Source organism: Cryptomeria japonica, unplaced genomic scaffold (genome assembly GCF_030272615.1).
Source record: "Cryptomeria japonica unplaced genomic scaffold, Sugi_1.0 HiC_scaffold_236, whole genome shotgun sequence".
Lineage (NCBI taxonomy): Eukaryota > Viridiplantae > Streptophyta > Pinopsida > Cupressales > Cupressaceae > Cryptomeria > Cryptomeria japonica.
Genome location: NW_026729058.1, coordinates 192,054 through 212,221, shown reverse-complemented (window position 1 = coordinate 212,221; position 20,168 = coordinate 192,054). Strand labels below are relative to the sequence as shown.

The following is a 20,168-nucleotide window of genomic DNA, read 5'->3' as shown; positions in this document are numbered from 1 at the left end:
TATCCAAATCTATTATATCATCTTATCCCCACCTGCTTATTCCTTCTTATTAGTCAATTACATCCCCTATCCAAAACTATTATATCATCTTATCCCTTCCTGCTTATTCTTTTTATACTCATTTTGAGGGCACCCTTTTGTTCTTCATACCCGACTATCCTCTTGATGGGGCATCCCTAAATTTATCCTAAACTCCCAAGGCTTGGGGTATGTTCCCATTTTCCCACTAGGTGCCTATACATACTTTCTTTTAAACACTTATTATTTAACAATGCCGCCATTTCAAAGATGGGATATCAACACAACCCTTACTTAACATATATAGAAAATTGGACACGTTACGATAGATCGAATCAGTTATAATGAATGCCGCACCAATTAGACTAATTTGTATGACATTAAACAGTCTGAAAGAATTTGTTAACTAAAATCATACCACAGCGAAAAAGCACGTTATTTCCTTCTCCCATCTTAAACCTATCCTTTTTTTGTTTTTTAATTTTAAGGGAGAATTAAAAAGCAATCAATTTGTAGATAAGTTTGACCGAACCACCATACCTGCAACCCTAACTTTCTGTGGGTGCCTAAGTTTGAGTAATTCTCATAGACGAGCGCTTCCCTGTGTCACGGTTCTCTGACTGGTTCCTCCGATTTCTTACTTTGTGTCATTCCATTTGTTAGTTTATCTTTGTTGCATTACGCTGTGTAAGAGTTTGATCTCCTTATGGAAGAAGTGTTTCCTCCGTATCATGTTTTTATTAATCACAGAGGACCTGATGTCAAGAAAACCCTTGCCAGTCATATCTATTATGCTCTCGAAACGCATGGATTGAGGGTATTTCTCGATAAACAGGAATTGCAAGTGGGGGATTTCTTAACCCCTGCAATTCAATCTGCCATTCGTAGTGCCTCCGTTCAGATCGCCATTTTCTCCGAAACATATGCGCAATCCCCGTGGTGTTTGGATGAGCTGGTATGGATGCTTGATTCTGACCCAACTTCTATTAAGATAATCCCCATATTCTATGACATCGAACCTTCAGAACTTCGTCATGTGGAGAAGGGAGCATATGCCACAGCCTTTGAGGAGCATAGAAGGAAAGGCAGGGTTACCGATGAACGAGTGGAAAGCTGGATAAAAGCCCTCGAAAAAGTTTCTGCTATTTCTGGCATCCCATTCAGGACAGAGATAGAGTAAGTATTTACATGATATGAAAATATATTGATTTAAAGTTTTTAATCTGAACTTCTGGTTTATGACAAGTCCCAAAATTGTTTCAGCGACCATGGAGAGCGATTGAAAGAAATCGTAGAGACTGTATTAGTAAAGGTAGGAAGGGAACAACTGTATGTATGTGAGTACCCTGTGGGACTTCGTGAAGCGGCGGAGCATTTCGAAAAGGTAGTTCTGAGTCGAAGTGAATCAAAGAGCACCCACGTTGTCGGGATTTTGGGGCTAGGCGGATCGGGAAAGTCAACTCTGGCTACTCATCTCTACAACTCCATGTGTTCCCAATTCCAGAGATGTTGTTTCTTGTCTGACGTGAGTAAAGAGAAAATACCATGTCTGCAGCAAACACTCCTCAGAAATCTGCTGCGTGATAAGAATTTGTGTATTGAGGATTCGCGTAGAGGTAAGGCCTTGCTTCAAGATCGTCTAAGAGGGTTGACACGCGTTTTGATTGTTTTTGATGATATAGATAACACAGAGCAAGTAGACAATCTGTTATGTGTAAAGGATGTGCTGGGAAATGGCAGTGTGATTTTGGTGACATCTAGAGACCAAACTTTGTTTGTCAGTTCTAAAATAGAAATATACAATGTCAAATTACTAGTTGAGAAACAAGCCCAAGAGCTATTCTGCTGGTATGCCTTCGGCAACGCCAAACCAGTCGACGATTTGAAAGATATGGTGGAAGAGTTGGTTAGTATGTGTGGTGGTTTTCCTTTGGCTTTGAAAATTTTAGCCGGGCAGCTCCACAATGAACGTGACCCAAGAAAGTGGAAGCAGCAGTTGAAAAGCCTCTGTAAACAACTGCCGGAAGACTTACTAGGAAGGATAGTAATGGATAGCTATAAATCTCTCGACAATACACAGAAAGAGGCCTTTTTAGACGTTGCCCATTTCTTAATGGGAGAAGACAGAGATCTGGTGGAGAGGGTTTTGGATGGATTTAATGATAATGGTTTTCAATGCCTTCAGACGCTCCGTCAGAAATGCCTTGTGGAATTTGAGCTTGCAGATATAATTCGTTCAAGAGCGTTACAGGTAAAATATTACCTGCAACCCTTAAATAGGAGTAGATTTTTATCATCATTTATATATGTCATTTGAACTGTTTATTATAGTAATGTAACTAATGAACTTACTTTCAGGTTGAAAGCGTGGATTGGAGTGTAGGTATTTGGAGAAGAGCAAAGGGGAGCTTCAAAATAAGAATGCACGATTTAGTGAGGGACTTGGCAAGACAAATCGGCAGAGAGGAGTCACCTCTTCGCCTCTGTTGTTCAAACGATAAAATGATCTCCACACGGGTATTTGATCTCATTACTTTTCAACAGTTTCCGTTATTTTTTTGGCCATTAAGCATGGAAATGTACATAGAAAGTAAACGGAAGTCTAATTTTTCCAAAAGCTATTTTTTGAATCTTCGGTTAACTTCTATTAATGTTGCAGCAATCTCCATCTTCTAATAAAACCTCTCCAAAATAGGCCGACTGAAGTTAACCAAGAAGTTATCCTCAAGATAGGCTGACTGACCCTATCTTCTATTTGAATCTTTTCATTTAGGATCTACAGTACCGATTCAATTTTTAGTTTCTCCCCATTACATTACTTTTCCCAATATAGTTGAACCCTAATATTCTGTTTATCAATGACAATTTCTACTCGGTCGTTCGATATATGTCAAACTCTAGTTATTCACAAACTCTGCAAAATCTACATGGGGTTTGTTGATGATTGATGCTGGCCGTCCAGTTGATCATTCAGTTCTGCCATCGGCCACCTGTTTTGGGGTGCCCTTCGTTCCTTGCGTTGCTTGGACAGTTAGTTTTAATTGTAGTTTGTTTTCGTTTAAATTCAGTTAAGAAGATCTTAAATTCAGCTAACAACTCTGTTTTTCCTTTTCCTCTGCCAACGAATAATCAATGATGATGCATGTGACCGCTAATGCGTAATAAGTTCCTTCTGTTATGCTATGAACTATTGCATTGAATTCTATTTGTATTCAAGCCTAGCGTAGTTTTCAATCAAGCTGGAACAAAAGACTGCTGTGTATCAAAACAGTCCAGTAATAAAAAACAGAGGATTCTGCAATCGTTGAAATCCATGAATGATCAATTTATTTTTCTTGTAAGTGATCTGATTTTATCACCGTTTTTATTACTGTTATCTTTTCTCTCAATTTACTGTAATCTTTTTATCAATTGGTTTAAGGGAAAGGGCTGGTTTCAGAAACTACATTTGATATCGGAGTGGGAATGTTCGCATTGTTTAGTATCAACAGAGAAAAAGATCGTGGGCATCAAAGTATTAGAGGTGCCCTTGTTTCCAAGACGCTCCATTCAAGGGATCCAGTGATTCTGATGAAGGGGAGAACAAAAGTCTTTCACCAGCAACAACTTCACTCAACCGACAATTCACAACTCATAAACTCACTTAGCAAGAAAACAAAGATTTCCACTTTATTAAATTCCATGTCACCATCAAGTTATTGCGACAAATTAATTACAAGCTTGGCCTGTCAATGGCCTTTCAACTCTGTTCAAAACCTCCAAACCCTATTTCTCTAAGCTCAGACCAATTTCCAAGCGGCCTCATCTCATTCTATCTTTCCCTGGGGCGATTCTGACCCACTACTCTGTTCTTGGGCCGATGCATTCCTAATTCCTCGTTGGCTGATTCCCATCTTTATTTATTTAGCAGCCACTTCCCTCTTTCCCCTTTTACCTCATTCACAGCCCTCTTCGTATTCTGTTTTCACTGGCTCTATCTCTGCTTCCTTTGCACTTTCCCTTTGTTGCAGAGGGCTCACCTCTTCTCAGGCCTACACAGCTTTCTCTTTATATTTCTGTTTCTGATCGATGCCTCAATCTTTTTTTCACTTACCCGCTCGACACACAGCTACCTTCAAGGCCGATACCCATTCTCCTCTATTTGGGCCCCTTTATACCCTCAACCTTTCCCCTCTTCAATACAACAGAGATGTGTTTACCATATGCTTTTACTCTGTTATTATTTGTCTCTCTACGCAGCCTTTCTCATGACCCTCTCCCATGATGGTAATGGTTGAGTCTTTAATTCCACACTTTGCATGCATAAACCTCTTCCTTTATCCTCTGGCAGATGCGCATATTCTGTTTTCCCATTTGGCACATGGCTGCACTTGCATCAAAGCCATATCTAATAGAGGAAGACTTGCTCGATAGCAAGGAAAATCGCAGCCTGCAAAGAACACATCAGCCGCTGGCTTCATTTTTGAAAGAATTATTTTTAATTAATAAAGAGGCGTCACTTCAGAGGAGATCGCCCAATGTTTGCCACTGCTCCAAATCGATTGTATAAAAAGTGAAGCCAATTCTTTTAAAAGAGGAGATCAAAGTCAAAAAGATCATCTGGTATAATTTGTCAAGTTTGAATCTACCTTCGAAAAGGGTGAAGCCTTTGATTTGTAAGAGTAAGTTGCAGGAAGATTACAAATTAGAAAAAAGTTGCTTTGCATGAATAAGATGCAGATCTTGTAAAAGCCACAGAAATTAGCCACCCCCGAAATCAGCTTTGGAATAGGCTTGAAAGTTACAAGCAAAGAATTTAGTGCATCGTGGTAGGAGATAAGCTTACTAAAGTTAAGAAATTATCTTATCTTCTTTTCTTTTCTTTTTCTTTTTTTTTTTTATAAAATTTGTTGAGCTGATTATTCTTTGAAATTAAGGAAGAGGTTGTTGTTATATCAATTCTTCCATTTTGCATGAGAACAACATGCATAGTTTTTGAATGACATTAAGTTAGATTGTTTAAATTTGATTTTTGTATGAATATGTATATGACTACATCCCATAATGTCCAAGACCTCTTTATTAAAGCAATTGTATTGCATTTCTTATTTCTCATCATTCGATCAATTGATCATGTGATCAAGCTGTAATTAAAGATTCATGTTCCTATTAAAAGAAGTTTATTGATGTTGCAAATTGTCTATTCTTAATTTCTTTAGGGTTGAGTTATTGTCAACGCTCCTCTCCGATTCTTTTGTGCCTGAAATCTTCTCTAAAGCATCACTAGTTCATCAAATATAAGAAAGATTTTTCTAGAAAATGAATCCTGCATTTTTTTTTTTGCTATACTCCCATCAGTCCACATCTATAGAAAGATTTTCTATTTTATGTAATAAGCTTATTTTTTACAACTGCCAATAAAGATGATTTTAGGCTAGTGATCATAGCACAACAAAAAACTTCCCAATCTTTTGGAGATCACCATCTATCCCATTTTTGTATCAAGATATTGTTCATCATAAACATTTTCATCGACTTTCATAAATCCTCCTAAATTATTCTCAATTCCAAACAAAAGAACAACGTCCCAATATTCCTTTGGGACGTTATAAAATCTGATGTAGCGAGGATGTAACCATAGAGCATAATTGGTGGAATGAAAGTTTTGTTTCCAAGCTTGCAAGAAAAGACCAGCCCCTACGATCATTTGCGCAAATATTAAAATAAATCCCTTTTTGAAGAGTTTGCAATTTGATGGATTCCCTGAACACCATTGATATTAAAGTAAATTGAATGTCCAGAAGCCTACAAATGTCCTAATAATCCTATAACTTTCAAGTCTTGTTATCTTAATCTGAACTTCTTCATTGCCTTAACAAAATTGCAAGGATTTTGAAATTCAATGATTTCTAAGTCCCTAGTTTGCTACTCTCGGAAGACCTTTAAATACCATCTTGTATAGCATTTTATAATGTGGTCAGAGAATAACTTAAAAAGTATTTTTGCGAGAGATTGCTTTCTCCTACCCCACCCTGGTAAAGGTTGTCTATATATGTGATTCTAGTCAACAAAAACAATGCTTAGAGAAAATCAATTTAATATCTGTTTATATATTTTTAATGTAGTATTTTTGTAGCTCTATTTTATTATAGTTATCTCAACACGTAATTGTAAAAGTTCTTCAAATTTCAATTCAAAATCAAGGTATGTATAATGATGTTGTATTGCAATGCAAATATTTCTCACAGTATATATCAATTTTGTTTTCTAATTATCTTCTATGTATTGCAGATGTTGGAGAAAGAACATTAATAATTTTGATGTCCTTTGGACCACAATAATAGGCACATATATATCTTACAAGAGAGATTTCATGGGCAGACATATCTCCACAACGCCTATCCATGGCATCTCTTAATTGTGCCTACAAATAAACTGATATGAATCGATGTATGCTTATCTGGTTTGACATAGTGATCAATGTTTTGTTTATGCCAAACAATCGGTATTGCCAATCGATAACAATGTGAATTTGCAATGTATGCTATCGGGTTAATAGTCCGATAACATATTGGTGCCAATTCATTATGAATCGACACCAATATGCTATCGAGTCTAGTAACCCGATAGCATATGATCGGTGCTTAACTAATGTTAAGAAAGTTGTCGATCAAAACAAAAATGCAATCGGATATTATTCATTGTTAACCCGATAACATATAGTTATCAACTTTTAATATAAATTAATTATATATCTATACACATACTCGATAGCATATGATTGGTGCTTAACTAATGTTAAGCAAGTTGTCCATCAAAACAAAAATGCAATCGGATATTATTCATTGTTAACCCGATAACATATAATTATCAACTTTTAATATAAATTAATTATATATATATATACACACACACACACACACACACACACACACACATATATATATATATATATATATATATATATATATATATATATACACACATACATATATATATATACACACACATACATATATATATATATACACACACACACACAGATATATATATATATTTCTTGGCAAGGATTTCTTCATCTGATCGATGCTATTTCATCAACACTCCCTCTTAGCTTGGGAAGATGAATGACAACATATCTAGCATCACATTTCTCATGATGGTCAGGATTCCTTATGGAGTCTCATAATCTCACTCTATAGAGGATCATATCAGTCAAACACGTGATACAAAAATCATATCACCTAAGCACGTGACATGAAGTATCACCTAAACACGTGATACAAAAGTTCACCACAACAACTTGTGATGACAAGATATCACCTAAGCACGTGATATCAGTCTTGCAAATCAAGCAATACTAAGGATAAAAACATGAGAATAATTAAATCCTCATTTTATCCAAATTGTGGTGTGTGCACTGACATTTCAAAATGTCTTTACCACAATATAATTATGGCACATCCATAACATACCAGGAATCACATGATATCTGGTTTGATCATTATAAGATCGTCACCTTATAATGTCTACATACAAGTGTCCATTATCTGAGAGATCGTCACCTCTTAGAAATGTACATAGGGGGTGGAGCCCATAAATGTCATAGCATGACAAAGAAGTTTACACGTTAAACATCTTTATTAATATATAAGTACAGATTACGAAGCAAATTGCCTTTCAATCATACCAAGACCTTTTCTGAAGTGCTCAACTTTCACCCTGGAAAGTGGTTTGGTAGGAATATTTACTGTCTGGTCCCTTATACAAATGTATTCCAACTGGATCACATTCATGTCTACCATATCTCGCACATAATGGTATGGAATCTCAAAATGTTTGGATCTGTCATGAAACACCGGATTTGGTGAGAGTTTTATGCAACTCTGGTTGTCACAATGACTAACTGTAGGTTTCATTGGTTCACCAAATAACCCTTCAAGCAACTTCCTAAGCCATACTGCCTCTTGAGCAGCCATGAAAAGTGCAATATACTCGGCCTCAGTGGAAGTCTGTGCTACTGATGACTGCTTTCCAGCTGATCTAGGATATCATGGCTGAACCTAAACTGAAGCAACATCCTAAGGTGCTTTTCTTGTCAGTTACATTTCCAGCCCAATTTGAATCTGTGAATCCATGTAAATCCAAATAAACTCTCTTATACATGAGACCAAGATTTAAAGTACCTTGTAGATATCTCATGATGTGTTTTACTGCTACCAGGTGTATCTCCTTTGGTTCACACATAAACTGACTCAAAACATTAACTGCGTAATAGATATCTAGTCTTGTATTTACTAGATACTCACACATAAACTGACTCAAAGCATTAACTATGTAATATATATCTAGTCTTGTATTTACCAGATACATCAGGGACCCAATCATTTGCCTGTATAGAGTAGGATCTATGGGTTGTGATTCTATTGTTGCTTCCTTAAGTCTATGAAGGTTTGTTTCCATTGGAGAAGTCATAGGTCTGCAGTTTAACATTCCAAATCTCTTCAAAATGTCCAAGGTATACTTACCTTGGTTTAGTATGATGCCATTCGAATTTCGCCATACTTCTAATCCTAGGAAGTAATGAAGGAGTCCCAAGTCCGTCATGTCAAATTATTTAGCAAGGTCTTTCTTGCACTGATCTATATGAGGTGATTTTCACCTGTGATTAACAAATAATCAACATATAGAATCAATATCAACATATCACCTTTGTTTTGTTTATAGTAAAGATTTGGATCTGCATCATTCTTTGAGAAACCTAGCCCTGTGAGATAAGTATCAATTTTTTCATACCAAGTCTTGGGAGCCCGTTTAAGCCCATAAAGATATTTCTTGAGTCTACACACATGAGACTCTGCATTATGAATCTCAAATCCTTCAATTTTCTCTAGATATACTTCTTCTACAATCTTTCCATTAAGAAATATTGTCTTTACATCCATCTAATGTACTTTCCATCCATTTGCTATGGCAAAGGCTAAGACTACTCTTACTAAGGTGTATCTAGCCACAGGTGCAAAGGTTTCTTCGTAATCAATTCATTCCTTTTGTGAGAACCCTTTGGCTACAAATTTGGCCTTGTGTTTCTCAATGCTGCCATATGCAGCATGTTTGATCTTGAAGAGCCATTTGGAAGATACAACAGATTTTCCAGTTGGCCTGGGAACAATCTCCCAAACCTCATTTTTTACAATGGACTAGTATTCATCAGACATGGCATCCTTCCATACTTGATGTTTAAGTGCATCTTATACATTGGTATGTTCAACTTTTGAAAGGTCATTCATGAGGGCAACATAGCTGGTGAATCTGTTAGGCCTTTTTCTTTCTTTGAAGGTTCCTGAAGGGGCAGCATACTTATGAGCTTCTTCTATAGTTTTGGTGGCCCATAGTGATCTTTTCTTGAGATTTTCTCTAGGTGGGTTTTGAATTTCACCTTCATTTTCCTCAAGATTCTCCCTCTGAAACTCAGGAGCGGGATCTTCATCTATGCTAGGAGCAGGAACATGGACTTTAGGTTCTATAGAACTTTCGGCTTTTATTAAGGCTAATCCTTCTTTAAAAATTACATCCCTACTAAGTTCAATATGCCTCTGACCAGGTATGTAGATTTTGTAGGCCTTGGAGGTTTCACTATATCCAACAAATATTCCCCTTTTTCTTAAAGGCTCTAGTTTTAACCTTTTCTCTTTAGGTAGATGGATATAAACAAGGCATCCAAATATTCTAAGATGGCTAATATCTAGCTTTGTTTTAGTAAAAACTTCCTTGGGGGTTTTATCTTCAATATGGGAGTGAGGACATCTATTTTGGATATACACGACAGTGCATGAAGCTTTTGCCCAAAGATGGGTATCTAGGTTCTGATCAAGAAGCATAGGTTTGGCAGCTTCTACAATTGTCCTATTTTTCCTCTCAGCTACCCCATTTTGTTGAGGATTATAAGGTACAGTAAACTCCCTCTTAATCCCAACATTTTTACAAAAATCTTTAAATAGATCTGAGGTGTATTCCCCCCATTGTCAGTTCTTAGGGTTTTAACTTTATTACCTGAGAAGTTTTTTGTTAGGGTTTTAAATTCTTTAAATTTATTAAGGATCTTTTCTGATTCTTTACATTTCAGAAAGTAGATCCAAATTTTTCTATAGTAGTCATCCACAAATATTACATAATACAAAAATCCCCCTAAAGAAGGTACTGACATAGGTTCACATACATCAGAGTGGACTAATTCTAAAACATTACTTGTTTACCTAGTACTATTTTGAAAAGAGCCCTTACTATTTTTACCTACGGCACATCCCTTGCATGCCCCTAAATGATATTGTTTTAACTTGGGTAAACCTGTGACAAGGTTTTCCATAAATGATAAAGCTCTGAAATTCTGGTGACCTAGTCTTGTATGCCAAACTTCATTTGTATTTGCAACTTCATGGATTGGGGCCAGGTTGGGCTTTGTCCATAGCTCATATAAGTAACCTTGTCTTTGACCAATGGTTTTGGCTTTCTTGATGGACAAATTCTTTGGCCAAGCCAACACTTTGTTGTTCATGAAGGTCACCCTATACCCATTATCCTCTAGTGTTGAGATGGAGACTAGGTTCCTCTTGATGCCTGGGACATATAGTACTCCTATAAGTTGTAATGATAAGCTTAACTTCAGTCTGATGGTGCAGGTTCAAATTCCTTTGACTTGATATGCAGTCATCTCCGATTGTTACTTCCTCATCTGTCTCCTCTATCATGGAGTCTAACACTTCTCTGAACCCTGTAATATGTCTAGATGAGCCAGTGTCAATCACCCATGAGTTAGCCTTGTTTGATACTTGGTTTGAAAGTGTTGAGTAGAACACATATTTCTCAGAATCATCTTCATCCTTTGACTTTCCAACTTTGACAAGTGTAGCTTGTTTAGATCTTTTAGGACATTTAGCAACATAGTGCCCGAACTTGTCACACCTGAAGCATTCAATATGAGAGAGATCCTTCTTGGAGGTATTCTTGCCTTGATGTCCTTTCCTCTTCTTGAATTGTTTCTTCTTTCTTTTCTTATTAGAGTTGTTGAAGATATTCATCTATATTCTTATGCTTGATCCCTTTCTTATTCAACCTTGATTCTTCTTGAAGACAATCCGCGCTGAGCCTCTCAAAATTTGGATATTTAGCCCTTGCATTGATGTCTTGAATGAACGTAGACACTAGGTAACCCATCTAGAGCAATGAGTGTTAACTCTTTGCTTTGGATTTCGTATCCAAGTGTTGCTAGTTCATCCCTTAGGGTAGATATCCGCATGAAGTAGGCATTGATTGACTACCCATTTATCATACTTATATGATTTATCTCTTTTTAGAGCCAAGGTTTTGCTTGCATTGGAAATCTCAAATGCATTTTCGAGTGCCTTGAACATATGATAGGCAGTCTCATGTTTCTTTATGATTGGCATAATATTTTTTCTCACTGCATCAATTATAATCTTGATGGACTTTTCATTACCCTTGATCCATGTTGTTTTGTCAGGTTCATTCTCAAGTTCTTTAGATTCGACTCTTACAAATGATTCAACTTTATTCTCCTTTAGGATCATCTTAATTCTGAATTTCCATGCTGAGAAATTGTCGCCTCGTTTGAGTCTATCTTCAAATCTGATAGTGCTGGCCATTTGAAGAAATGTGATGTTAGATATCTTCTTGACTTTGAATTTTTTCACAAATTTGAATGCCTCAGGTTCGATCTACCGAGGCTCTGATACCATGTAAAATTTATTCAAATTTCAATTCACAATCAAGGTATGGATAATGATGTTGTATTACAATGCAAATATTACTCACAGTATATATCAATTATGTTTTCTAATTACCTTCTATGTATTGCAGATGGTGGAGAAAGAACATTAATAATTCTGATGTCCTTTGGATAACAATAACAGGCACATATATATCTTACCAGAGAGATGTCATGGGCAGACATGTCTCCACAACATGGAGACATGCCTATCCATGGCATCTCTTAATTGTGCCTCTACAAATAAATCGATATGAATCGGTGTATGCTTATTGGGTTTAACACAATGATCAATGTTTTGTTAATGCGAAACGATAGGTATTGTCAACCGATAACAATGTGAATCTGTAATGTATGCTATCGGGTTAATAGTCCGATGAATCGACACCAATATGCTATCGGGTCTAGTAACCCGATAGCATATGATCGGCGCTTAACTAATGTTAAGCAAGTCGCCAATCAAAACAAAAACGCAATCAGATATTATTCATTGTTAACCCGATAACATATAGTTATCAACTTTTAATATAAATTTTATATATATATATATGTGTGTGTGTGTGTGTGTGTGTATGTGTGTGTGTCTATATATATATATATATATGCTCAAGAAAAATAATAAAAATAGTTGTCCAATTTTTTAGTGTAATGCACATCTCTAATTTATATCAATGTAATTTTGATCAAGGTATAACAAAGTTTATTTTGTGAAATCCCCTATTTTTGTTCTACATTTGTACTGAAGGTTCCAATACATTTGTAGCGTTTTCAAATAACCACAACACCTTTTTTTTAGATAATATACATGCTTGCTAAATTTATCTATACATTAATTTAATAATTATTATTTTCAAAATATATTTTACATAAAATAATAAATTCTGTTTTTGCATATCTAAGGTCTCTAGTTCCCATGGCTCTGTCCAATAGTATGAGGAATTTGTAGAGATCAAGATCATTCGTTGTCAAAATTTCTAAAAAATCAAGATATTTACTTTTTGTGAGTACAAAATTTTATCATTCTGCAGAAATTCAATAGTTTCAAGCCTTTGCACTGAACAAGACTTGATCATTATTTTACCAAAAGATACAATAACTTTAATTATAATTATAATTATCTAGACAATCAATTAAAAATTTAATAAAACACAATATTTGTTCATTTATGATAAAGATCAATGTAATTTTCTAAAATTAGAGTGAAGAAAGCTTATTATTGTTTGTATGAATTTGCCCAAATTATGGGTAATCCCTTGTTTTTGTTCTATTATAATAATAGTGAAGGTTCTAATTAATCTATATTATTTCTCTTTTCAATAATTTCATTTTCTTAAATGCTACTATAGATCCTTACTGTGATCTGCATCCATTTTCCCTTCTTCCATCAGTCACCAAATAGCAACCCGTTTATCTCATCATAAAATTTAAATGAAATGAATCATTATTAATAATAAAATATTATATTTTATTCATGACTTACCATTATATAATTTATTTTTTATTTATTTTAAATTAATGTATATTATTTAGATTGTGTATATATTATTTATTTAATTATTTTATTTACATTATAACATATTTATTTTGCTCATGTATAACTTCTAGTTTTGCAGTCTCTATACAGACAGACAAATAATTATTTATGTTAGTTTGAATTTATTTTTAATGAAGAGAATTTATTTCATATAGTCATTAAAAAAAACTACGTAGAATAATCTGTATTAAAACAAAATTACTAGAATAAAATTTGCTATTTGCAATTTAACAAAATTACTAGAATAAAATTTGCTATTTGCAATTTAACATATTCTATCTCCTCTGATTGATCAGCTACGTTCTTCCCATCATTATGGCTGGCTTGATCGATTGAAAGATCCCATCATTAAGGTTTTTGGAAAGGTCTCCATGTCAAAGTACGATGTACGAGGAATTCGTGGAGATGAAGAGCACGAGTTGCCAGTATATTTGCAAAATCAAGATATAAACGGGTTAAAGATTCTAGCGGTTCAAAATTCCAGTATCCTGCAGCAATTTAATAGGGTGTCGGGAGACTTGATATGGCTTCGCTTGAGTTGTTTAAGGAATATTCCTTCTACTCTTTTACTGAGAAGTTTAAGAGTGTTGGAACTTCATGGCGTCAGCCCTCAAGATTTCTGCAACTTGTTTGATGATCGTGAGGTATGTGCATCTTTCCTCAGCCAGCGTTTTAATTAGAGCAGAGCTTTTCCATTTTGTAATATTAAATATTAATAGCAATTAAATCACTGTTCGTATCGCAGCCTCCTTCGGAACTGCGTGCATTGGAAGTCGCATTCACGAGCACAGCTGGACCATCCACAGATTTTGGAAGCGCAAGCACGAGCACAGCTGGACCATCCACAGCCGTGGTCAAAAAACATGGTTCAACTTCAGAGTCATTGCAGCCTCCAATAGCTATTCCAATAGGTATTGAACAGATGTTTCAGGCGTGGTTAGGAAAGCTGAATTTGAGGCATTTGGGTAAGATAGTTTTACAAAATATTCGAGGCCTGAAGACACTCCCAATAAAATTTGAGGAAGTAACAAATCTGACACATGTAGATCTATCTGGCTGCAGCGATTTGGAGGTTTTGCCAAATTCTTTTACGGAAGAATTATTGCAACTCCAATATTTAGCATTGCGAGATTGCAGGAATCTTGTTCTCCAAGATTTGGGAAAAATCTCCACGCTTGAGTACCTCAACTTTCAGGGTTGCTCCATGCTAAAGGAAATGCCCAAAGGAACTGAGGTTCAGAAGTCTTTAAAGCATTTAAATGTGGTCGATACTGAGCTGAGGAAATTGCCTGACAATCTTGAACAGCTGGAAGATCTGGAAGAACTACATATAGGGAGCTCGGGATTGACAGAGATGCCATCTTCTCTATATAATTTGAGCAGGTTAACAGATTTGAGTCTGATAGGGTGCACTAATCTACATCTTATTGGCAACTCTATTGAAAAGTTAGTACATTTGGAAAGTTTCAGAATATATAAATGTGGAATGAGAACGTTACCTGTAACAATTGCACGGGTGAATATGAAAATTTTGGATGTTCAAGTTTGTCCACTTGATATGGAGCAGTTCCTGACAGGAGTCGATCCAGGAAATGTACCTCTGGATAGTTCTCAGGTGCAGGGAAGTATTGGTCAGAGTGCTCATCCAAATCGCCCAGGTTGTTTAACAGATTTAATCATAAGACACAGCCGCATTCAAGAGATAGACATTCCTCAGGCCGAAAGTCTTTTTCCCAAACTTGAAACTGTTGATCTGTCCTACAATCGTCTTTTAAGAAAGATTGGAAGGTTACCAGACAATCTGATAAGTCTGAAACTGACGAACTGTTCAAAGCTGAGAAGACTGGCATGCCTCTCTAACCTGGCAAGACTCAAAGTTCTTGACATAAGCGGATGTGATGAACTAGAGACACTTAATGTGGAAGGTCTGAAATCAATACAAGTTCTTAAAGCCAATAGGTGTTGGAAACTGCGAAACTTTGAGTGCCTGGATCTATTGGACCAGTTATCCTGTTTTCAAATCTCCGTTGCAGCATGGCGGATGCCGTCGTCATTTCCCAGATTGCTGGTGAGTCAAACCCTTTTTTCCCTATAAAAGAATTCTAGAACATTTATTTTACCTGAAAAAAGTCCAAAACATTTTTTTCCCTGAAAGAATTCTAGAACATTTTTTTCCCTTTATTTATTCTGTGTTTGATAAATTTGTTGATAATTTGTGTTTTTGCACACAACTATAAAATTTGTGTTTGATAAATTTGTTGATAATTTGCGTTGTGCACACAACTATAAAATTTCTATCATATATATATATATATATATATATATATATATAAATATAACTGATAAAATTTCTATAAAGAATGAAAACTTATCTATATATATTAAACTTCATATGTCTTCCATGACATGAATCTTAGGCTATTAATAACTTTTATGCCCCTTTTCTCCATAGTTTGTATCATGTGATCTTGTTTTCTCTTGTAAAATTGTCTCTAGGAGTCTTGCATTCCTTTTATAATTTAAAAAATATTATTTGTTTATTGATTTTATTTTTTTAAATTATGTTCTGATTAATTTTCATTAATTTATGATCTTTAATTGTTGTATGGTTTACCTTGACTCTAATTCTTATATTTGTCTATAGTCATAAAATCTTATGAATTCTTTCTGAACTTGTCTACAAAATTATAAATACTGTTATCTAAATCAAAGAAAATCTTATATACTTTTTCTAATTGAATTATATTGTCAAATTTCTAGTTAGCTTCAATTATGATGCTCATTTGAAATACTTTCTAATATATAATCTACAAAAATTGTGTCTACACATTTTACCTTCAACATTGTAACTTGATTTATTTCATTTTCTGACTTTACAATAATTCATGTTATTTTCTTCCTTCATGCCATATAATAGCTGAAAGTACATTCATATTCACCTTGCCCTATTTTTCATGATTACTCATGTCTCTAGGTTTCTCTTTTACATCTATTTTTAGAAACCTTCAAATTTTTAAATTAATTTAATTGAAACCATATAATTTTGTGCTAAATTAAATGTTGGAGCTTTCAAATGAATCCATAGCTGGAATAAATATATTCCTCGGGCCTATGAGCATGAATGCTTGGAAAATGAAGTCCCCACCAAAAAACAATGAGATCATTGCATTGTGTTGCCTTTCTTATAAGCTAAAAAATTAAGGACTCTATAAAATTTAAAAAATATAAATGAAAAGTCACACCAAACTCTTGCATTCAACGTTGTGAGGGCATCAAACAAAATTATTGTCCTAGTGTGCATAGATTTTTTTTTGGGGAGATGTGATAAGTTAGAGATGTCAAAGAGAAAAATGAATAACAAGATAATAAAAGAAATATGATGAAGAAAGAATAAAAAATCATCCCTTGAAGTTGGAAAGATAATTATAATGAAAATGGAGGATGCTAAATATTGTTGTAAAATATTGATTGAGTGCTATGAAAGATGAAATAGGATGAGATTTAGAATCGAAAAACCAATTTAAAACATAGGGAGGAAAGAAAAATCACTAATTAAAACTTAAATCAACTAGGAGACTATTTTTTAAAAGAAGTTAAGAAAGAACTATTGAAAACTTAGCAGGTTGGGCAAATGATAGTTAAATATTAATGAAAGTCAAGCTAATATTTTTTTAAGAAGAAAACCTTATATAGTCATAGAATCTTGAACAAAAAATTGTACACTCATACTAATGCCTAAAACTAAATGAATGTGAAAATTATGAAATAGACATATTAGATATTAAACCACTAGAAATACACCACAAAAACATAAGTGCATAGAATTAGAAAACATACCTTTCTATTATGCTCCTTTTTTATTAGGAAAGAGGGATAGAACATCCAACAACTTATTATGAAAATGAAAAAGAATGCATGGAAACTTTATAAGAACAAAATTCTAATGTATGAAATTTTTTTCCACAGTTTTTACCCCCATATAAGTATAGTTGTGCCACTATGTGACAAAAATGTCTAAAACACATAAATGAAAATGTGAAATAAATAACATTTAAGACATACACAATACTATTCAAGAGAGGAGTCCATGTTCATATGTTATGATTTCGAAAAAATCATGTCAAAACAAAAAACCTTTTAACACAAAAGTATTTGAAAATATAAAAATTATAACACAATAGTATTAGTAAATCAAAAAAAATATATGAGAAGGAAAATTAATTTATATAGAGGAATTACTAGAAAATTAGTTATGAGTCGAATATAAAATTTTGAAAGAATAAAGTAATGTATAAACTATTTAAGAAAAATAGTCAATATAAAATAAAATATATGATTCCAGTTATAGCTTCATTTATCATTAGGAATGATGAGAACCAGTTGCAAATATGAGTCACTGGGACTAGAATGCTCTATTTATAGTTGGTTCTTGCATTCATTACTCTGCTTGTATAGGGAAAGTGATAATGATATGGTGATAATGATATCGTTTCATGGATGAATACAATACTAATTATTGCATTCATTGCTCTGCTTTTGAATTTTTACTGAACGACATTTGATTTTTGATTGATTCATATTTTAAATTGTGCGCAGATCAAAACAATAGAAAGAGCTGGAGGTCGAGTTTTAGTTTTGAAGAAATATCGGACGGAGGCTTCAATTTTAATAGAGGATGTCAACCCTAGTGGTGCAATTTGGCTATTCCTTGTAACAGATAGAAAGAGCTGGAGGTCGAGTTTTGAAGGAGTTAGAGAATTGCACGGAGGCTTCATTTTTAATAGAGGATATCAAGCCGAGCAGTGCAATTTGGCTATTCCTTGTAACAGATAGGAATTGTGAGATTGAAGTATCATTCCTTGGTCATACTTACATCGCCCACCCATTTAATAATTATGCATTACATATGCTGATGTGGAGAAAAGATTCAGAAGTGTTTAATGACATTAAATTCTCCAACGATGACGCAAGACATTTCAACATCAACGTACGCAATTCAAAACTATGGTATGAACTTGATGAGCCACCATTCATAACAGGACGGATAGTAGAAGCCATAAATGGGCAGGTTTCTAAGGATTTGTTTAATTTGTTATCATCTTTTCATAGAATTTTGGAGTAGTAATTTGTAGAGTTGGTGATTTCATGAATATTAAATTTTGTTGCTCATTTGTAAGTACTGTCTTAGATGATATTCTTCAATAAAATTCTTAATAATATTTTTTGCATATAAAATTTTGAAAAAAAGTTGGAGATAAATTAAAAGAAGAAATTTATTTTGTGAAGTTGTGTATCATTTCCCAACAAAAGATTGTTGCTTCATTGAAATAGAGAAAGATTCTTGTTTATCTTTTTCTCCTAATTAATAATTTACATAAGAACACTCTAGCCACTTAAATTTTAAAAAAATTGTATACAAGCAATGGTGTGAGATATAAGATCATTTCTCTTTGCATTTTTAAATACTATATACATTTTATATAATAAAAAATATCAAATTAGTTATAGAATAGTTTAGAAAATGAAGTTTTCAAAGTTCTTAAAAGTCATGTAGGTATTTTGTTAACATGCAGAAGTGTACAACAATAAAAACAAATAAAAAGAGAATGTAGGGGAAAGGACCCAGTAGTTGAGCATGTACCAATTGTTGTGAGGGTGGTTGATACCTTTTGTTCCAAGAATTGAACAAATAAAACCTATTGTTTGAAACAAAAAATATCAATTTTTGTTAGGAAATGTACCAACAGTTGTTAGGAAATGTACCAATAGTTGTTAAGAAATGTACTAATACTGTAAAAAGTAACCAATCAGGTGATGCCATGTCAGCTGCACAACTATTGGGGTCTCTTTTGCACACCTATTGGTCTCACTTTTTTTTGGGGCTGTTTTGGACACCTTGGCAAAAAGCATGCTGATGTGGCATCATATTTGATGATGTGGCCCTCAAACCTTAGTTATAAGCAGAGGACTTGCCAAGCTAGCTGCTGTAAAAAAATCGAAGTGATTTGAAATTTCCAAGTAGGATTTTGAGAAGTGTGAAGTTAGGGTGCACAACTACTAGGTCCTTTCCCCTATGTTGTAGCCTAGAAAAACCAAAAACAAAAACATGTATGAGATTTAGTACAAAATAATTTGCCTAGGCCTATTGACCAAATAATATATAATATTTTGATACAAGTAGAGAATAATTTTCATAACTTTGAGAATAGGTAGACAGATGTAAAAGCCTTATTCTTTATATAAGGAGAAATGGTTGAATCAATATTTGCAAGAATTGCATAAACTAGGTCTATGCAAGCATAGAAACACTATGGAGATAGAGGAAAACACATATAAAATTATTTCAACTATATTTTTCTATTCAACCTATAAAATATTTACATATTGATGGTGCCTCAACATAGAGGTCTTCATTATAGATTGTTTAAAATAACAAGAAAAATAATCATAAACTAAATAATAATAAATTTGTTTATTTTCCTTTCATGTATTGAACATGCAAGATGAGTTTATATCTTAAAAATCTAACACGAATGCATCTAAAAATATAATTCATGTGAACTTAGGAAACCTTGGTCAATTATAAGTTGCATGAAAACATATGCCTGAATCACTTATCAACATGCCCCATCTTAATGTAGATGGACTCACAAGATGACATTGAACTTATAAAATTTGAACCTTTGGAACTCGATTTTCCTTATATTTTGTAACAATATGAACATTTCTACACCTAGTCATACAATTCCACTTATTACCATCTTTCAATCATAATAAGCAACAAAGACGTATCCAACTCAAATATTTAAAGCTTTCTTAACTACTATTCTATTTGGCATGTAAACATTTGGG

General features: G+C 34.1%; 1 protein-coding gene across 1 annotated transcript; it reads left to right on the top strand.

Moving 5' to 3' along the window:
• Positions 1 to 511: 511 nt before the first annotated feature.
• Positions 512 to 18,430, top strand: LOC131039982 (disease resistance protein RPV1). Its single transcript, XM_059215729.1, has 6 exons — positions 512 to 1,194; positions 1,282 to 2,269; positions 2,377 to 2,535; positions 13,613 to 13,960; positions 14,062 to 15,384; positions 17,913 to 18,430. Exons 1-6 carry the CDS (start codon positions 725 to 727, stop codon positions 18,147 to 18,149), a joined length of 3,525 nt encoding a protein of 1,174 aa, XP_059071712.1. The 5' UTR covers positions 512 to 724; the 3' UTR covers positions 18,150 to 18,430.
• The last annotated feature ends 1,738 nt before the right edge of the window (positions 18,431 to 20,168 follow it).

Excerpts from the sequence above, each read along its gene's own strand:
- LOC131039982 (XM_059215729.1), top strand. The coding sequence starts at position 725 with ATGGAAGAAGTGTTTCCTCCGTATCATGTTTTTATTAATCACAGAGGA. Across the intron at positions 1,195-1,281 it reads CCATTCAGGACAGAGATAGA|CGACCATGGAGAGCGATTGA; the intron begins GTAAGTATTTAC and ends AAATTGTTTCAG. Across the intron at positions 13,961-14,061 it reads ACTTGTTTGATGATCGTGAG|CCTCCTTCGGAACTGCGTGC; the intron begins GTATGTGCATCT and ends TTCGTATCGCAG.